Source organism: Acipenser ruthenus, chromosome 15 (genome assembly GCF_902713425.1).
Source record: "Acipenser ruthenus chromosome 15, fAciRut3.2 maternal haplotype, whole genome shotgun sequence".
NCBI classification, from domain to species: domain Eukaryota; kingdom Metazoa; phylum Chordata; class Actinopteri; order Acipenseriformes; family Acipenseridae; genus Acipenser; species Acipenser ruthenus.
In genome coordinates this window covers 23,616,150-23,636,230 of record NC_081203.1, presented here as the reverse complement: position 1 = coordinate 23,636,230, position 20,081 = coordinate 23,616,150, and the positions used below count along the sequence as shown (strand labels likewise).

Genomic DNA, 20,081 nt, shown 5'->3' with positions numbered 1-20,081 from the left:
AACTGAATCTGATCTACCTGCAGTTACACAAACATTGCCTTCTTTCATACCAGTTAAATTAAATCCACCTACTTCCAATGTTTTATATCATTCAAAAATAGAATTAGCCAACCTGGAAATATCTAAATGTTTTTTTTAACTGCAATCCGTGCTTTACAACCCACCTGCTGTGTCCTTCGCATTGGACACTCTACTGTAGGTAACATCATCCAGAGAGGCTGGGCCTGAGTAATTCTCTTAGCAAGTATTTCAAACTCACACTGTCACACTGATTTTAAAATCATGAATCACTCTGATGCTGACAGAAACTAACTTGAACAATTTCAAATCCCAGTGGCTGATGGTAACTAGGCATAACAGAGGTGTAATACTGCTGGGACTGCAGAGGTAGCAGCCTTAATACTAAATCAGATATACAAGGGTAGCCTACGTATTTTGGATTTAGCAAGGTTGTCATATTTCAAGATTTGAATTCTGACACAGTAGTAATGATTTGAGACACTGTCGAGATTCAAATGAGTTGTGGTGACATCATCACACATCAATGAATTCAAAAGGACAATGAATCTAGTAATACAGAGATTTGTTAATCTGACGGCAACAATTTAACAGATAACCTCAAAAGACCAGAAAGCACAAAACGATGTAACACGTCACAAGAAAGACAATGGGCAGTTAGATCAATGGAAAACAATTTAACTTTCTATACTTTAAGAGCGAGATTTATAGTTATACCACTTCCTACACCTTGCTTATAATGACTGGCCTGCTCTGAGCCTACTAGTTTTAAAGCCATTCAGAGGGGTAAAGAGAAGTTGTGGAATGAAAGCGCCTTCATGCAAACACGTGATCCAGCACCTTCCCCCTTCACTACTGCTGTCAGCCTCCCACACCACTCCTCCTGCTGCATGTCTTATTGCAGTGTGTTCATGTTAATTATACGGGTCACAAGACCCCCACCCTCTCTGGATCAGTTTGGGAACTGGCTGAACAAACATCCCAGCACGTCCCCAATCCCAGCCACAGTTATTACATTGGAAGAATCCCTCAATTTTATAAGACACCATGGCTAAGAGGATGGGGTTTTGATGCACCTAATCTTCCTCGAAGAACAAAAAGCTTTGGAAGTGAACGTGACCGAGGTGTTAGCGCTCAGTCAGCTGTGTCTGAGTCCTCCCCTTTCTCATAACCTGTGTCAGGTCAGCTGTCAAACCGAGACGCTCTAGCAGGGCTTCCCTGTGCAAGTGAAGGGGCAGCAATCCATCTCAGGCAGACGAAAGAAACAACTGGAAAGCAGACCTCATAGGAGTGGAGGAGGAAAGTTGAAAGGTTTCGAAAAGGCTAACATAGCAGTTAATGATAATTACTGAGAGGCTGGGCCGGCCTAGGGGTAAAGCTGTGAACTAGGATGCTGTCTGAATCTTATGGATATAATTAAGTCTTTGAAACAGACTTGCCAAGTAACTTGAGATGAAGACTGAAAAGCAGTTTAGTGAGCAGAGAGGAGAAATTAGATACAAACTGGCCTGGTGATTACAAGCCTAGTGATTACACCCTGTCCTGGAGGACTTGTGGCCAGTACTGCATCCAAAATAACCAAGTTTCAAAAATCTAAAATCAAATAAAAAAGCTTCTAAATTCGATACATATACCACAGTACCAAGAAGGGGTCCTTCCAAGCTGGTTACCCTGGTGAAATACTACAGTATCTCTCCAGAAGACTTGAGTTTGCTCAAACAAGTCCAGGCGTGAGCTGCAGGAATCCTCCATTTAAAAGTTAGCTCAGAAGCACTGCTGCTCACATACACACTCACATTGTGTGAGGCAGCCACTTGTGAAAGGTAATACTGTAGATGTCTTAATTACTGGTTTTCATTACCCCATCATCTACCTGGTCATCAGACTACAAAACAGGCAGCATGTACAAAAAGAGATGTGTTTGTTGAATGAATGTGTCCAACATAGAAAACAGTATCTCTCAATCCCCTTCACCATCTCTTAAGACAATGTCAACTCAACTCAACCCCAGGTTTGGTCAAATCCAAAATTAAGGCGAAGTAAGCCATTCAGAATTTTCTCTGACAACTCCAGATGTGCCTATGGGAAGGAGTGGTTAACTCAATACCCCCACCTGTGCCAATTTTATTTTTATTACCCAGTATTATCCAGACAGGAAGTTAGCAAACCCTGGAGTACCTGTGTTCTGGGGTTTAGTGGCCCTTTGCAATATAGAAACAAACACTTCTCTGTACACATTTCTATGCTAACCGCAAGACCATCTGTTTGTTACATCTAGGCACAGGAACAAACCTACAATCTCTGACTCTAAAAATGTTGTAGCTGCATTTCTACTGGACACATTCCCAGTAGGGGCATAAAAAGTATAAAAAGTAAAGCAACGTGAAGTACAGTGAAGAAAAAGTAAAGTGGTAAAGCATTGTAAAATCCCTGGTTAACCCTGGCAAATCACAGTAAAAACATAGCAAATGAAAGTTAAAAAAAAAAAAGATATAGATAGATAGATAGATAGATAGATAGATAGATAGATTATATATATATATATATATATATATATATATATATATATATATATATATATAGATAGATAGATAGATAGATAGATAGATAGATAGATAGATATATATAAATTAAAAAAGGGGTTGTGATGGAACAGATGCAATATGCAAGATCAGGATAAACTTCTTCTGGGATTCCAAATATAAAAACAAGGCTTTTAAACTGATAGCATATTGCGAGACAATGATCGACTGCAGTATTTAACAGCATTTAGCAGTTAAGTAGTTGTAACATAGCTATCAATGTGTGATGAGAAATGACTGGATCCTGATAATCTTTAATCTTCCCCTGTCCATTATGAGACAATCAAAATCACATCAACCCAAACATTAAATACAGGTGCGACCAAGTTCTATGTCAACTCAGTCTGGGATTACCCATAATACCAGTCTCCTGCTCACAGCACATCATCCTGACTCGGTGATCAAGTGATTAACATGGCCTGTCAGATAATCGCTTTAAAACTAGCAAGGATGTATTTAAGGTTTCGTCTGATCCAGACAAATTTCTCAAGCTGGGAAGGGTATAAAATCAGAGAGGTGATGGAAGCAGCTTTGCTAGTGGGGGGGGGGGGGGGGACGGGGACCAGTACGCAAAGGATTGTGTCTCCAGCAGGAAATATTAGCAGCAACCCTCCACCTGGCACTAATTACACCCAGGAGCACCTGGGAGACTACAATATCTTCCAGACACATACATATGACCTACTTTCCCCACTCTCCTTCTGCCAAATCCCACATCACAGGGTTATTATTTAATACCATGACATGACTAACCTCATTAAAAAAAAAAATCACAGTATAGAAGAACTCTGGATTGCTGTTATAGAAAATAAACAGTTTTCCAGTGATACTGTACCTTGCTCAAGATGCCCCATTTTGTTTGCCGAGACTCATCTCCTGATGGCCTAAATCACCAAACTCCCAATCCCCAGCTATAGCCAACAGGCCATTCCATTAGGACACGCTGAGGAAACAGGGCTTAAGGTTAATGCTTAGGTACTGAGAGGAGCAGTTCAGTTACCTCATTTTCTTCAGGTTCTTACAACCAAGCCACTGCCTCCTAGTCCTCTGCTCTAACCACTATCCACACTTCCATCTTACCAGAACTTCCTGTTTTCTGCTCCAAGTAACTAGTCCAAACTGCCTCCTGATCTTCAAACCAGTTGACCACACTACCACTGCCTCTGCTTCCACCCCCAAGCTATAACCACCAGGCCATCCTGCATGCTTCCAGGTATAAGTTATTAAATTATTGATATAACCCTGAATAAACATCCTTAAAACCACAAGCAAATCCCTTAAAAAGGAAAAAAAGAGGCGGGTGTATTTACACTAGTCGACCCTCTCTGTGCCTCCAAGGACAATTGTACAGCTCTGCTCTAATGATTCTTAAGTGGCTCCCTCTCGTGAATGGAATCCTGGCTTCAGGGCAGATCTTTCACTTCCTTCATCACAAGACTGTCCTTCAGGCCCCGTGGTTTGTGATTCACTTTTTTTGTTTCAAGTGCGGGTCTGTCTGCACACAGGAAAACCCCTGGAAGCATGTTGTAGTCCTACTTTAAACACAATGCCATATTGTACAGCTTGTTTATATATAGTGAGTTCTGGGCAAGATTGGGCATGTGCACACAGTAGTAGACATGGTAAAGTGAGAGATAACTAACTAGTACAGATTGTCTTCTTTTTAAATAGCTGGATATTGATAGATACAGATAGTTATATATGTACTATATAAGAATAGAATACATAACCAGTACATAAGCATCAAACTATAAATGTCACACCTTGAAGCCAAGCACCAACTTCTCAGCTGCTGATATCCAACATTTTGTCCTCCAAGTGCTTGTTTGTAAATTAGACTTCCAAAGCAAGGAGAGGAAGTCTTTCAGGTCTGTAGGTTGGACTATGTAGGGGCTGCTTGACTGCAAGCCTTTCATCCTTCCCCATTTCTGAAGGAGACTTGCAGGTTCAATTCCATCACCTGGTGTGGAGCTGTCCACAGGCTCCCACTTTAGTGAAGGGATTTAAGATGACAGACCAGTCAATGGCAGGCATGGGAATAATACCACTGTGTATAAAATGAAAGCTCAGTTTATAAAAGTACCTTTCAGTAGAGGGCATTTAATCTTTGAAAGGCACTCTTAATCTTTTTCAACACCTATTGCCACTTTAAAACGAACTTAACAGAAACGCATTGAAAATGTTTACCCTTTCACAGAAAATATGTATTTTACCTTTGTAAGTGACCAGTTACAAAACAACTGACTCGGCAGTCAAGATACCTCAAAAGGGTAGAAGATAACAGTTACAGTACTAAACTATAATTACAGTATAGTTTAAGTTATAGTATAAAATAAATGATACAGTAAACATTTCTATGATGTGTTGGGTGGATTTTGTTGGCCAGTAAAATCAATTCTTAGCACTACCCACATCCTTCAGTCCTGAATTAAACATAGCGTTCAGAACAGCTAAAAGCTCTGTTACTAGACAATGTAAACTAGATCACGCTCTGTGTGACGAACAGAAATCCACCCTCACATGTCCCAGTACTCCCTGCCAGGAGCAGAGCAAGTGGTTACAATAACAGCTGTTCTCAACAATTCAGCATACTGTACAACCTGTGCAACTGACTCAACTCGACTGCACGGCAGGACACTGAAACAGGGCACAGACACAGAGTACCAGAAGTCTGGGGCTTGTCTTAGTTTCTACTGTATATCGGTGAGATGAGAGCAACTGGGGTCAGTATGGGATAGAAAGTTGCTGTATTTCTCTTGAGCTCTGAACAAAATGCAGTTTATGTGGCACAATACCCCTCAAATGGACCAAAATTATATGTATTTGGCAGGACTATCTCTTGGTCCTGAAACTCTTACAATTAACAACCAGCTAGAAGAATCGTCAGCCATTACCTTACACAGATATCCTCATGATCTGCCTCTGCGCTATGCCTTGAGAAGCAAGGCAGATATGAGCTACTTACGCTTCAAGGATTCACTTAAAAAGAATAAAGAACTGACTTTGTACCCAACTCTGATCACAGGTTCTACAGCCATTGCTAGAATGTTGGAAGATGGGCAGACACACAAACAGATGGGAAAGTACAATTCCAGTAATTTATCTCTATGGCTGCAGATATAGCAGTCACATATAAATAATAATTATCCCTACCTCATACCAGTTTTAAACACTTACTGTATAAACATAATAAGCCTTCAGAGTGATTATACTGTAGATCCAACCAGGCATTTACCTATACAGACACAAGGCAGACAAACATGATACCAAAGCAGCTAATTATGTATGTGGCAATGACAGATATTATAGCTTCCACAGGATGCTTCTGTAGAGTGCCTGCCGTGTACAGACAGATTCTAGTCCAAAGCACTATCCCAGCCATTCCATTTAAATACCATTTATAGTATTTCCAAAGATCTGTTCAATTCTGTATGATTCACAATTTGGGTCCAAGTTGTGAAACCAGGTGTAGTCACACACACACAAAGAGGCATTTGCGTTCCTTATTCCAGTTCTGTTCTGTGTATCAACACACTTAGCATTTACTTTATCTGCTGAGCAAAGAACATCCCTCTGCCTTGGGAACGGGACTTTTTTTTAGGAGAATTCAATACAGGAAACACACTGTACAGATGTTTTGAGCCAGAAGATGAGTTGCCATTCGACACACATTGTTTTATACAATATAAAACAACCCAGAATGAAATGATCAGTAAAAACTATTGTTTTGTGCCATATTTCCCAAGGGAAAACAAAATCGCTTGAAAAACTTCCCTTTGGTACTAAGTAGCCAAGGCTGGCTGGGAGTACTTCTGCAAACAGTCTTGTTTATTGGCCTGCAAGAAGACCAAACAGTTAGACTGTTCCAGGAAAGAACATAACACTATGGCCAATCATACCCCCAGTGAGATCATCAGACAGAAAGAATTAAGAAGCCAACAAAAACATCAACAATTTACTTATCAGAAAGCACTAGAGGCCGATGGCATAACTGCCTGACCCAGAAGATAGTGCAGTCACGCTGGGTGCCAGCTTAAGTCTCATCAGGTTCTCCGTTTGCACTCCCTGATCAATCTATAGTAAATATGAAATTATTTTCTAGCTTTATTTATTACACAGGGATCTGGCAGTGATTAAAACACATGTCTGCAATCTATAGTCCACAAACTTTTGTCTGTGTCTTGCAGATGTATAAAGTTGGGGTCTATACACACACAACAAGCAAACATCTTAACTACTACAGCGTGCAAAAGAGCCATGCTTGTCTGCATTCACGGTTATAGAGTTTTTAAACTCATCTCACTGACAGAATCTATAACACAGTACATCACATAACACTGCCCATTACTAGTACTCAACACATTGAATGAGGACTGTCCTGCCCACGGTTGAAAGTGTTTGGTAAGTGTTTGTAATGTAGGCGCTCTTTCAAAGTCAAATCACCATTTGAGCAACATTCAAAAAACAGTTTACAAGATATAATTCTTATGAGAGAAAACAGATCACTCGTATGCAACAGAGCCAGACAGCTCGGAAATCTGCAGGCGACTCTGTATCTAACGCAAGGCAGCAGCACTTGTGCAATCAGCCTCCCTGAAATTCTTCTGCTCCCGGTCTGGGCTGCAACTACCACAACAAAACTCGTCCGAGTGATGAATGCGACATCTGGCTTGCTCACTAATAATTAACCATGCTTGATCTGCCTATTAATGGTTACACAGCACATATGTTAAATCATTAATTGGCAGCTGTGAAAGGCAGGAAGGGGTAGACAACATATTCTGGGAACCATGTACTGATCTCCAATGGAAGGCAGGTCCTTCACTTTATCAGAAAAGTTTCTGTGCTACTCCTTTCTCCATCTTATTTGACCGTGAAAATGAAGACAGCATCTTTATTTTTATTTAATTCATGAAGACATCTTCAGCTGTTCCTGTACAGTTGTTCCCAACTAATTAACTTAAAGTTCCTAGGAGAAAGGTTTATATAATACCATGGGATCCCCCCATCCCATGCGAGAAATTCTAATCACTTAATACTTGGAAAACTTTTAAACGCTAAAGGAAATAAAATCTTTAGCTTAATTACAAAAAAAAAAAAAAACACGTCTGCACAATTGAGCTAAAATGATTAAAAGTGCATTAGCCAATGCAGGTAAGGATTACTTGAACAGTTGTACCAACACAATACAGGCTCATTGATATATTTTCAACTGCACATTTATCCAAAGTTAGCATTTTCAGTGCCGATAATGTTTCTATGTAGTTTTACAGCTGGGTGGAACTGTGACACAGTGAGGTCAAGATCATTCAGGGTCACATCCAGTCAGCAGCAAGGCTGAGATTTTAAAACCAGGAGTTCCTGGCTCTTCGTGCTTTGCTAGACTGCACTGCCTCAACTTGGCATGTATAGCTAGTATCTGAATCACCCATCACAAACCTGAGACCTGCTCTTGAAATCTCCCTGAACTAATGTGAAAAACAACATCTTATGAAATTGAAACCACACAGTGAAACACAGTACTGCTGTATTTTGCCGTCTGAAACTCTCCCCACCGCCCCAAGCCGACATGTCACTTGAACACGTTGCTGGCCAACACCTACTCCGTTCATGCTATCCGATACCAAGGCCAGACCACAGCGGTTCCGACAGAGCGGTCTTCAAAAGGCATGGCCCTCCCATGATTCACTGCAGTCAAGACAGGTCAGAACGAGCTTTGAAACTGGACTCCCTACAACTGAATGGACCATGGCAGAAGCTACTCTTAATACACTCCTGTAATTTACCCATCCATCTGGGGTTTCGATCTGGGTCACAGGCAAGGTGACCAGGCGCTTCCTTTGCGACCTATGGAAATTCCAGTACCTTTTTTTTTTATTTTTAATAGATTTTTAGTGTGTATAATATTTCTAACCTGAGAAGGCTGCAAACAAACCATTGCATGAAATCTTTAGTTCAAATATCAGCTAAACCATTGACCTATAGTAGCGTGTAACCATGAAGTCACCTGATCTTCTGGACAGCAGGGCCCACCAATGAAAAGAAGAGATTTTACATCTCAGCTAGGGAATAGATTAATTATGTTTTAATAAAAAATAGACAAAGTTGGCAAGCCCCATGGGTCACCCCTCAATTCTCAAACAGTACTGAAAGCTTTCTTAAATGAACCGGGGAAAAAAAGAAAACCTTATGAATCTAGAATAGTGAATTAATACCTAATAATGATATTAGGCATTCATATTTTAAATATAAATTTTAAAAAAAATACACTTTACACCACCACTATTAGGCTTATAATGTATAAATGGTATGCTTTTGTGTGTAAACAGTGAAAACTTCACTTCAATTTGAAAATTGAACAACAAAGGTCATATAATAATTTCAGCTCTGTAACAAATGTGCATGCAACTAAATCTGAGACATGTAACTGTATGCCCAGTAGAAACATGCAGTGCATACCCAGATTCAGACAGATCTCAATAACTTGTGCTACCGCTAAAGAATGTCATGACAAAGTTCAAATCACAATTAGCTGTAGATTTGCATCCCCTGCAGGGGCAACAAACCGGCGACATGTCTCCCAATTTGGACAATGTTCTATTTTTCAGGCAACACAAGGGCAACATTTTCAATACCAGCTAATCATATTTGATAGTTGTGTCACATGATAATAAGGATAAACCATAACGTCAGACAGACTGCGTATATGGTACATTCTGATTCTTGCATTTCATCCAATTATATGTAGTCTATAGATATGCAATACAGTGTGTATATGGATATGCGAATGTTAATGTCCACGATTACAATAACATATTTACAATAATAAAATACACATGTAGTGTATTTTTAAAAATAGGTTTTATTTTAAATTAATTTAGTTTGTTAATGTAATTAGTACATTTTTATATCATAATCTTCATTGGCAGCATGTTTACGTCTTGTGACAAAAACATGCATTATGATTGGGTTGCATTACGCTGTTGCCTGTGTGTTGCCAGCTTGTCGACTGCATGCTTGCACACCCAGTAATTATTCTTTTAAAATAAATCAGGGCTGTAGTTTATGTTTCTCTTTGTTTCTCCTCGACTGATGGCAGAGTTGGCTAATGTGTAAGTTTCTTGATCCTTGTAACAACACCTCAACCAGCCCTGCAATCCCTAAGCTTGTAAAGCAAGGCCTGGCCTTAACCCCTGGCTGCAGTTTAATCTCAGATCACAGTTCTGTCAGCCAAGTCAGGAAACAGTGACTACAACAAGGGAAAACAACTATATGAAAAACACCTGCACTCAACTGCATTAGTGTTGGACAAAAAGTAGAAGGCTGTTGTGTATATATATTTTTTTATAAAGCATTAATCACGCAATACTGTAGAAACCGATTTAAAAGTATTACTGAACAGGCTGTAGGGTTTAAAACACAACACATTCTTTTCCCTAGCTTTCTGCTTTGTTGTATGTATTTCTGCGATATCTTTTTCAACATCATCATGATTGTTTTGATATTTATTAGCATATGGTCATAAATCAGTTTTGACTAGATATTTTTGTTTTACATGGGTTATGCATTGGGTCTTCCCTTCAAAATGTCTTCTAAATTCACAAATATTGGCAGCTACAAGCCAGCCTGTTCAAATCAGAAACATTTCATTGGTTCCCAACTCCTCTCAGTTCAGCATTTGATTGGTTCATCTGTCCTACCTGCTCTCTCCGGCACAGGTTCAGAAGGGCAGGAGCAGGTTAAGGAATATGCATAATTGATGTTCAACAAAAATAACTGGTCAAAACCGATTTATGACCAGGGATATTAATAAAAATATCAAAACAAAAATCGCAATTATGTTGAAAAAAAGATATTGCAGGCATACATACAACAAAGCAGGAAACTAGGGAAAGTAATGTGTTGTGTCTCTTCGTCTCTAAACTATGATTCCAGACATGAAATCCATAATTAAAAATTGTGAAATAACCACAGTTTCGGGTGGGGGTTGTGCACCACAAAAGTGTACATCAACACAAGTCTATGTATTGCAGGAGAAGCCAATGCAAACGACTAAGGGCATTTTGCAGGAAGTTAGTTTAGCACTTTCATCCTTCAATTCGTCACGAGTCATTCGGAAGTCTACATACTAAGACTTCAAGATTCCATAGAGAGGTGCAATTTTTAAAGGCTGCGTGTAATTCTGCACACCTCCCTTCTTACCCTCTCTGCCAGCAGCTCCCTGATCTTGCTAGCCTGCAGCCGGAACTTCAGCAGCTGGGTCTCCAGGGCTACGCATCGCTTTTGCCAGTCCACAGAGCCACCAGTCTCCATCACATCCGCCATCCCTTTGGGACCTTCTTCTGGGTCTACCGCCCTGCAAGTCAAAAATGCATTGAAGGTATGGAGCAATCATTTAAGGTGAACATTTTAAACCATTTAAACTCCCCTGCTTTAAAAATAACTAATCCAGATCCTTTTTTATCAGTTTTGATCACATTTAAATCAGTTTTCTGGAGGGATATTCTTCAAGGATAAGGGTGTAATCTTCAAGTAAGGGTGGTGTAATTTGTAGTCTGTTCTCCAGAATGGTTTGGCGTGATCAATTTTAAAATTCTTATGAAATATCTGTACCCACTGGCCACTTTATTAAATTGAAGCTTACAAAATAAATCAATAAAATGTATCCTTAATATGTTGTCGTTCATTGTCTCGTATCACATTCCAGTTTAGAAGTTGTGAGGAATTCATTTTGTAGAGTCTCATAACACCCCAAATTCCTTTCTTCTAACTCCTGTACATATCATACCCAGATCTAGAATGTCCATATAACTCCATCTCTATGATTCGGGTCTCGGGACGTAGCTCAGATGCTAAAAAAACCACACTGGAGGTATGTTGAACAAAACCTAAAACGCAGGGATTGGAAATCAAAACCATACACAGAACAGTTGAGAGCTATGTGGGACAGCTTGAAAACCAGTGGTGCCCCTCTTATCACACAGAGATGGAAGGGAAACACGGCTCTGATGTGTTGTGCATATCTTCCCACACTAGCCCTCCAAGTGCCTTCTAATTATAGACCATGAGTAAATTGAAGTGAGCTGCCCACAATGGGCCAAGTGTCTTTCTGCATGACAGTCTCATTAGGGTACGGGATGGTGGCAGAGTGGCCTGAGAGAGGGGGGTTGGTTTCAGTGGAAAAGAGGGATAATCCAAGTCCTTCTCTGGGATAAAACAACTACTGATGACCAGACAGGCAACAACTTGGACTTATTCTTTTATATCGGCGGTAATATCAGACAGTAGAACATCGTTTTGATCATCTTGGTTCAGTTGGTTTGCTCTGAACTCAAGCACACAAAAGTTCAGCCAAAGTGAACAGTTTCCAAACAGTAACACTCTTGGAGTTTTTGCGATTCATCAGTGACCTTCTCTTCTGAGATGCTTTACAGAATTTTACTACACTACAAGCTTCAGGTAACAACAAGTGATCGTGCCACACTTATAATGGCAATTACTGCACTGTGGCCATTTACTGTACTCACCTCTCCACCCCTTACTCCAGAAGACAAAGTCTACTAGAATGCATCTTCATAAATGCACAATCAAGTTTCAGAAATTATAGTTAGAATTACTTTAGTTATAAGCGGTACTGAAACTGGTATTTTGTACTGTATTAAGGTGTTATTTTAATGAGATGCTTATAACCCCAAGGAGATATGCCGTCTATAAAAAAGGATTAAATAAATATTAATAATTGCACAAAAAGCAACTTGCAATGGGTGGGTATATTCTGATAATGACTTCCTATTTAAGATTTTTTCTTTATAAAAATTAAATCACTACTTTCTGCTAGTTCCTTTTAAAATGAGTCTTTGTGGAATAAGAATAATGTAGAACTTCACTTCATGCTTGCCATGAATATTCTGTAATACAAGGTACAGTACGTATACAAATAATTTCAGAAACCATAACACTGACTTTAGTATCAAGTTTGTTAGCAGTAGAGGCAGGTAGTAATAATCAAGAACATGTGTTTTAAATACCTGTTAATACGCACATTATTCTCTATGAATGTAAACTACACAACAATATACAGAATACAAAAGTGTTTACAAAGTGCTCGTAAATAAATAATTAAAAAAACACCACTGTTATAAAATAAAGTGCATCCACTAAAGTCTCAATATTTAACACTTTAAAATGCAAAAAACTAAAGTAGTATAATTCTACCCCGTTAACTGCATTCACTGAACACTATGACCCAACTGAGCAAATACAAACAGGGAGAGTACCTTGGGCTTTCTCTTGGCACATGAATGTTATAGAAGTGTCCACTGACAGAAAGTGACCACTTGAACCAATAATATCTATTTTCTCAGTTTGTATTGTTCATAAACAGACGTTTCTGTGCTGAAATCTTTCATGAAAGGAAATTTACCCGAACCCACATTGCCTAGCCAGGTTTTATAGGTCATGCTACAGAACACTACTGCAGATAAACTGTAAAAGGAATAAAAGTCAACTGTAAATATTTAAATTTTCTACACCATAGGCCACAAAGGAGTTATTGTACCCTCCTACTTTTACAGTTTAAACTATAATCAGTGCATGCTGAAAATAATAGTTTGTGTAAAACTTCAACACAGTATTATTCTGGATAATCAAAGGTGTAAACTGGAAGGTTAGAGTGGGACTGTTTAGACTATATAGGTTATGCCCATAGCAGGGTTCCAATGTAATGATATGTGATGAGTAACTGCTGTGCTGGGTAAAAACAAGAGCAGGCACAGCTGTATATCACAGTGGACTGCAGCTTTGTTTTGTTTTTCTGATGAACAAGGCACTGGATAGAGTATTTAGAAGTGTTAACAGCTGGAGCAGGGGAGCTGCAGAGGGCAAAGCCTACAGACACAGCCCTTTCCAGGCAGGCTGGAGAATTGTTTGTATGACATCTGAGTGCAAACAGACCATTTGCTGGTTAAACACTGTTGACATGGATGTGCTAATTCCTGACACACAGTTCCCACAAGCAGAATTTCCTGAAGAGGCAATATTTAAAGAAAACCATAGTAAAAACATGGTAAAGTGTAAGAAAGCATAGTGAAAACATGGGAACGCATAGGTAAGCATTGTAAAGCCCAATTTAAAGCATACTGAAAAACATGGAAGACATAGTAAACTATGGCAAAGGTACAGTATAACCATGGGGAAAGCATGGGAAAACTGCAACAGTATTGTGCACATATACTGTGGTAAACGTTTATAAGGGATGTGTGTGCATTACTACACTTCAATCTTTACAGAAAGAACATTATTGCACAAAGCAGAACAAAACGGTCCAATTGAAGGGCACGGCAGTCCTCTATAGAGGTCTACGAAAAATAACCCAACTGAAAACAGCAGTCCAGCTAATCAGTCCTGGTCTTGGGTATATACCAATATACAATTTGTGTATGACTTTTTTCCATATTAAAACAAATAACTATTTAAAATCATAGGTTTGTAGTAGGGTTTATTTTTAAAACGTTTTTAAAAGATTCCCTTAAATATGTACTTAATATGCCAATTTGTGAGTTTGTCATGTCTCACTAAAATCACTTTAGGTAGGTTTCCCATCCTAACCAACAAAACACTCCAACCGGACAAATTAACACAGACTATTTCAATTTGGACCAATTTAGAAAATATTACTTTTGGACTCTTGACAGGGGTTAAGTGCATTTACACTACGGCAGTTATACAGATTACTAGTTTAAAACCAGATGGGATAAAAAGACGCAGAAATTTCTTCCTGCTCCGGAGGTGGTTATAAAATATAGGCCCACACGCACACTAATCCTATCATTAAAATAACTTGCTACCATGGTAAACTGGACAAATTCTACTACTGAAATGCAATTTCCTTGGTACATTTAAAACCACCCGAAACAATATTGTTTTTGAACATGATACTGTACAAACACAGGCTGATCCCATTATCTAAAGTGAAAACGCATTGGTTCACTTGAACATACAGGAGAACTGCAGCATTTTGGAGCAACTGTTCACCCTATCCATACATACAGCCTTCGGCATTGTAGGGCATACTTTTCCAGATTCATATAACCTGTTGTCTGGTTTGGACTTAATGTACTGTAAGGATGCTGTCACCAAGCGTTTCATGGCTTTGATGATGTGCCGTGTTGAAGGCGAGTTTGTGCAGTTCACTGGTTCTCGTACCAAGTCTAAGCGGGTAGGACAAAGTAACTCTGTGGAAACAACGCTTTGGATTGCTTTGAATATACAATGGGAGGGCGCATAAATTACAACATCATCCACTTTTCCAAGCAAAGCCATGGAAACAACTTGCATGACTTTTCCCTGAACTCAAGCTTTGAATTTTTTTTTTTCCCCAACCAATCTTTGAGCACCAATGCATAGTGGAGAATACATATATGGGTGCATTTGACACGGTTGTCATGGGATAGAAGAGTAACAAAAACACCTATTTGTATCCTATGCAAATCAGTCACAAAACTCCAAATCCACATATGATAAATATGGCAGAAAAAGGTCCACAATTAAGATCAATTTTTTGTGTTAAACTATTTAATTGTCCATAACCCCTTAAGTAAACTGTAACAAAATAGTCATTAAATCTTACCTATTGTATTGTGCACTTCCACTCATTATAAAGGCCTGAAATGTACAGAAAGCATGGCTTTCAAAACAGAGATTAGTTTAATCTAATGTAGTACCAGATATGTTTTAAAATGATAACATGTTTTTTCTGTCAAAACTGGACATGTTAGACCTTTGTCTCTTTTAGACCTCTCTCTCTCTCTCTCTCTCTCTCTCTCTCTCTCTCTCTCGAGCACACAGCTGCAGCAGATGATGTAAGGGATTATAGATGGGATGATGTCAGCCCACATCTATACACCTGAATTCAGACTGTTGTTTTCCCCTGTGAAAATGAATTGAACTTCCTGGGGACCTCTGTGGACACTGTGCAAGATGAGAAGAGCGACAGGGCATCAGAAACAGACTGACTGTTCAAAACAGCTGCCATTCACAATCTACTTGTAATATACATGAAGGACACATGTTAAATTTGATATCGCAACTAAACTTCCTGGATTTATGAAAGGTAGTTCTAACAAGCGTCATTAGCCACAAGTTAATTTGAAGCGATTAGCAAGTTTAAACAAGTTTAACTGAAGGCCATCACAAAGAATTTGTACAACATACCGCTTTTAACCATTAAAGCTATGGAGTACCACACTGATGTTCAACCTTATATTAAAACATACCATAGCTTACTCTTTTCACACTTGTGCAGTCTATTTCAAGTGGAGTGTGGTTAAAGCACCAATAAACAAACTCAAATAGAAAAAAAAAACAGCAAACAGATATTTTAGCAGAACACCTGTTCAATCCCAACGTGTTCTAACTGCATATTTGCTATTGAATGGATCAAACTGTCATTACTGTGAGCAATCTGACTAATACAGTAGTCCCTCGCTAATCCAAATCTTTGGATTGGAATCAGACTTAAATTTCATCAAAAGGCTGTGCTACATTTTGTTTTGCATTTTCTTTTTATATTTAAGTTACTTTCAATGTATGACCTGCACTGCATTATATATGTACAGGTCCTTGTTTAAAGTAATATTTCAACCCACCCGTGTGGAAATTACATTTCTACAGTTCAATACCGATAATGATTATTTAAAAAACGGTGATAACTTCCTGCACTTATAAAGATTATATTTTCAAAGAGACTACATAAGGCTGGGGTGATGCAGTAATCTATGAATCCATCGTATTTTTTGATCACCATCGATGGTAAAGCAGGTGCATCATTTTTGTTGTTTTACTTTTGACACTGCGTCCTCTGCCTACTTGAATTTTGACTATGCACAATTTGCACCCCATTCAAAAAACAAAGAAATTGTAGTTGGGTTAATTTTATTCAATTACACATAAATGAATGGCCGAAAAACAATCAAGGTCGCTTTCCAGAAGTAACCCACTTGGCCAGAAGCATCTTAAGCAACGTCAGTCCCCAGCGAGTGGGTTTTCAGCAAGGCTGAGGAGATTGCAAGCAAGCACTGCTCCTCTTTAAAAGCATAGAATATGGATGCTACCTTGTTTCTTAACACAGAGAAGCTGGCAGTGGTGTGAAAATTCCTTAAACATCAAGGTTTTTCGTATCTAAAGGTTGGGAACCACTGCTCCATCCATTAACCCACAAAACCTGCATCACGTACTTCTTGCAATGACTGGGTTGCTCTTTTCTCAGCTCATTTGAGGGTAATTTTCCTTATGAGGAAACTTTTGTATTGTTTGCCTAATCCTGACAATTTCCTCCCCAAAGTCACATCAAATACTGTATCTTGGCATTTTGCTCTAGTAATCTAGATCATTTCTTCTCCAGTTACTTAGTCCACCTGCAAACCCAAACCCAGCCTGTCAATAAGCCCCCACCTCTATTATTATTATTATTATTATTATTTATTTCTTAGCAGACGCCCTTATCCAGGGCGACTTACAATTGTTACAAGATATCACATTTCACATTATTTCACATTATACAGATATCACATTATTTTACATACAATTACCCATTTATACAGTTGGGTTTTTACTGGAGCAATCTAGGTAAAGTACCTTGCTCAAGGGTACAGCAGCAGTGTCCCCTTGCTGGGGATTGAACCCACAACCCTCCGGTCAAGAGTCCAGAGCCCTAACCAGTACTCCACACTGCCCTCCCTTAGTAAGTCCTCTAATGACAGGCTGTCCACTGTTATTATGAGCATAACCCAGCCTTCGGTAAATACAGCCCAAGATTCCACTATGCAGAGGTGTTAACAATCTTTTCAGCCTTGGGGGGACCATAGTTGGGAGCAAAAACTAAAATCACATGCAGTAGATCCCTATAGTTATTAGAATTAAATGAAATGGTCATGCTCCTCAGTCCTTTTATTTAATTACAAGATGTTTGGATTTTCATTATAAAAAGGATACACTGTAGGTGTACTAGGAAATACAACATGTATTTCAGTGGAGTCAGTCCAGCAACAATGAAAAAGTATACTTTTTTTTTTTTTTAATAAATTTATAATTTATTTTCCATATAAAAAGTACTGAAACAGAACTAGAAATGTAAGGAATCTTGTGGATTGTATGTTTTAGAATTGTTACTGGCATTTTTTCCTTTAAGAAAAATGTCCTTGGTGCAGTTTTGGGTAAATAGCTGTGAGAATCTGGCCCATAGTTAGGTATTCAGATTTTTTTTGTTCTTATACAGTATTGCTCCTGTTTTGAAACACATGCAAAGACAAAAGCACGTTTCTGTGAGAAAAAAAAAGTAACTATAAAATTGTAAAAAACAACTTTGCATCATTAAATCAGTTTGTAGCAGTTTAATCACTGTTTCGATTAGTTTCTTGCTAGTTTTATGCATGAAATCCCTTGCTTCAAAACAGGGCTTAATTGTTTTTCATAATTTAGTTTTGATAAGGCTTTTGAAATGCCATCCTGATATATTGATGTTCTGGGCAATGGTGTCATGGAAATGTCTGAAATATAATTAATGTATATAACCCATTGCCCAGATCTTGATCTTTGACCCAATAATAGATACTAGCTGCACAAAAAACTCCTTTACCTGATTTATAATCCAATTTGTAACTTTAAAGGATTACATTTAAACTTGGCGTTCATCTCAATAGTTCTTCAGGATTGCCAGTATGTGCCTAATTCCTCCGCAGTTAATTTAAACACATTGGATGCCAATAAGACATTTACACATACAACTATTAAAAATAAAACTGCAAAATAAAATAATGAGAACCAATTTCCCTGTGCTCTGAACCAACTTCATAAAATACTCTGCCCCATCCAGAAAGATGCTGAGTGGATCTGTAAGGTAATACTTTAAAACTTATCTTACATAATCTCCCTTTAGCAGACATGTATGTCTGTCACCAGACAGAAGTTCTCACTTTCAACTGTAAGTATTATTATATTTAAAACTACAGGTACAAGTAATTTGGTATGAAATTAAAATAAATACATTTACATTTCTAATGCCACAATGAATAGTTAAATATGTTTGTATTATACATAGAATACATCATACATCATTTTTCAAGAAAACTGAACGTTTCCACTGGTGTTGATGGAATAACCGAAATTAATTATACAACACTATTCAATAACGGTCTTATAAATTAACTGCTAGCATTCCACTGTAGTGTGGTATCAGTGACAGGAACCATAATTAATGCTAAAACAGAAGAGTTGGCACCTGCTGCAGTAGTAATAGTTTAGCGGTATAATCAAACACTTTGTACAGTATGTCTTAATATGTTTCTTAATATTGTTTCCAGAATAAAAAAAAACATAATTGTCTACAAAATGACAATGGAAGCTGGACATCTGTTTTAGTCATTTATGCATTATAAAACATATATAACGTAAAATGCAAAAATACTAGTCCTAAATTTTACTTTCGAAATCAAAGGGGTGGGGGTTGAGATTTTTATTTTGCTCTTACAATCACCAAAAAGTTAGAAAATACAACAATCATACCAAAATATTCTCGATTTTGGCTTTTCAAATGATACTGAATTCCGTGCTTTATTCAAACACCGGGCTTTCACCCTTTGCTTTACAGCCTACGATTGTAGGTTAATGGATAGTTGGACGCAAACTTTGTATGAAATTATTAACACAGCAGTGCCTCCAAACCACACACATGCTGTAGTACAAAACAAGACATTAACGCACCTCTCGGCGCTAGGAAAAGTTTGAGATTACAATTTAGTTCAGAGAGTGGTCAGATTAATTTAACAGCAAAAAGTGATACCAATATACAGATGCATTACCTTTAATGTGTTTCCTCTGCGAGATATTCTCATCAACACCTTCCCGTAATTACATCCCTGCTCCCCTGTGCTGTGCATCAGCTCTCGCTCTCTCTTTCCCTAGCGCAAGTGTGTAAAGTTCAGGGGAAGGTACCGCAGCGATTTACACTCATTCAGCAGATTCATATTCTCTATTCCTAAAGGATGAGATACGGGATCAGGTTACACACACAGCCAACCCCCATAAACACCGCAGGAAATTACATCACGACTCCCTCTTCACAACAGAACACTTTTTTTTAACCCTTTGGTTTACGACGGTATACCTAATTTGATTATTTTTTTTCTGTTTGAAGATACCTAGCGTCACAATTTGAATATACCGTATTACATTTTTTTTTTGGATGTAAGATAATGTTCTATGTACTGGTCCATATTAGTTGAACTAAGAAGATTGTGCGTAACTTTTTTGTAATTAAACCAACAGCAAAAAACGACATTGTTTTGAGGTGGATACACAAATTGACAGTAATTACTTTTCAGAATTGCATTGTTAGTATAGCACAACGTCGCATATCCGACCCCCTGTGGACTGGGGTATTATTATTATTATTATTATTATTATTATTATTATTATTATTATTAT

General features: G+C 38.3%; 1 protein-coding gene across 1 annotated transcript in view; it reads right to left on the bottom strand.

Moving 5' to 3' along the window:
* The window catches only part of LOC117421828 (pleckstrin homology domain-containing family H member 1-like), a 43,006-nt gene extending 23,326 nt beyond the window's left edge, over positions 1–19,680 (bottom strand). Inside the window, exons 1-2 of the mRNA XM_058987510.1 lie at positions 19,457–19,680; positions 10,803–10,956 (exon numbers count right to left, since the gene is read on the bottom strand). Of these exons, the coding sequence (XP_058843493.1) occupies positions 10,803–10,925 (123 nt within the window). The 5' untranslated portion in view covers positions 10,926–10,956; positions 19,457–19,680. The remainder of the gene's footprint in view (positions 1–10,802; positions 10,957–19,456) is intronic.
* Positions 19,681–20,081: the final 401 nt, after the last annotated feature.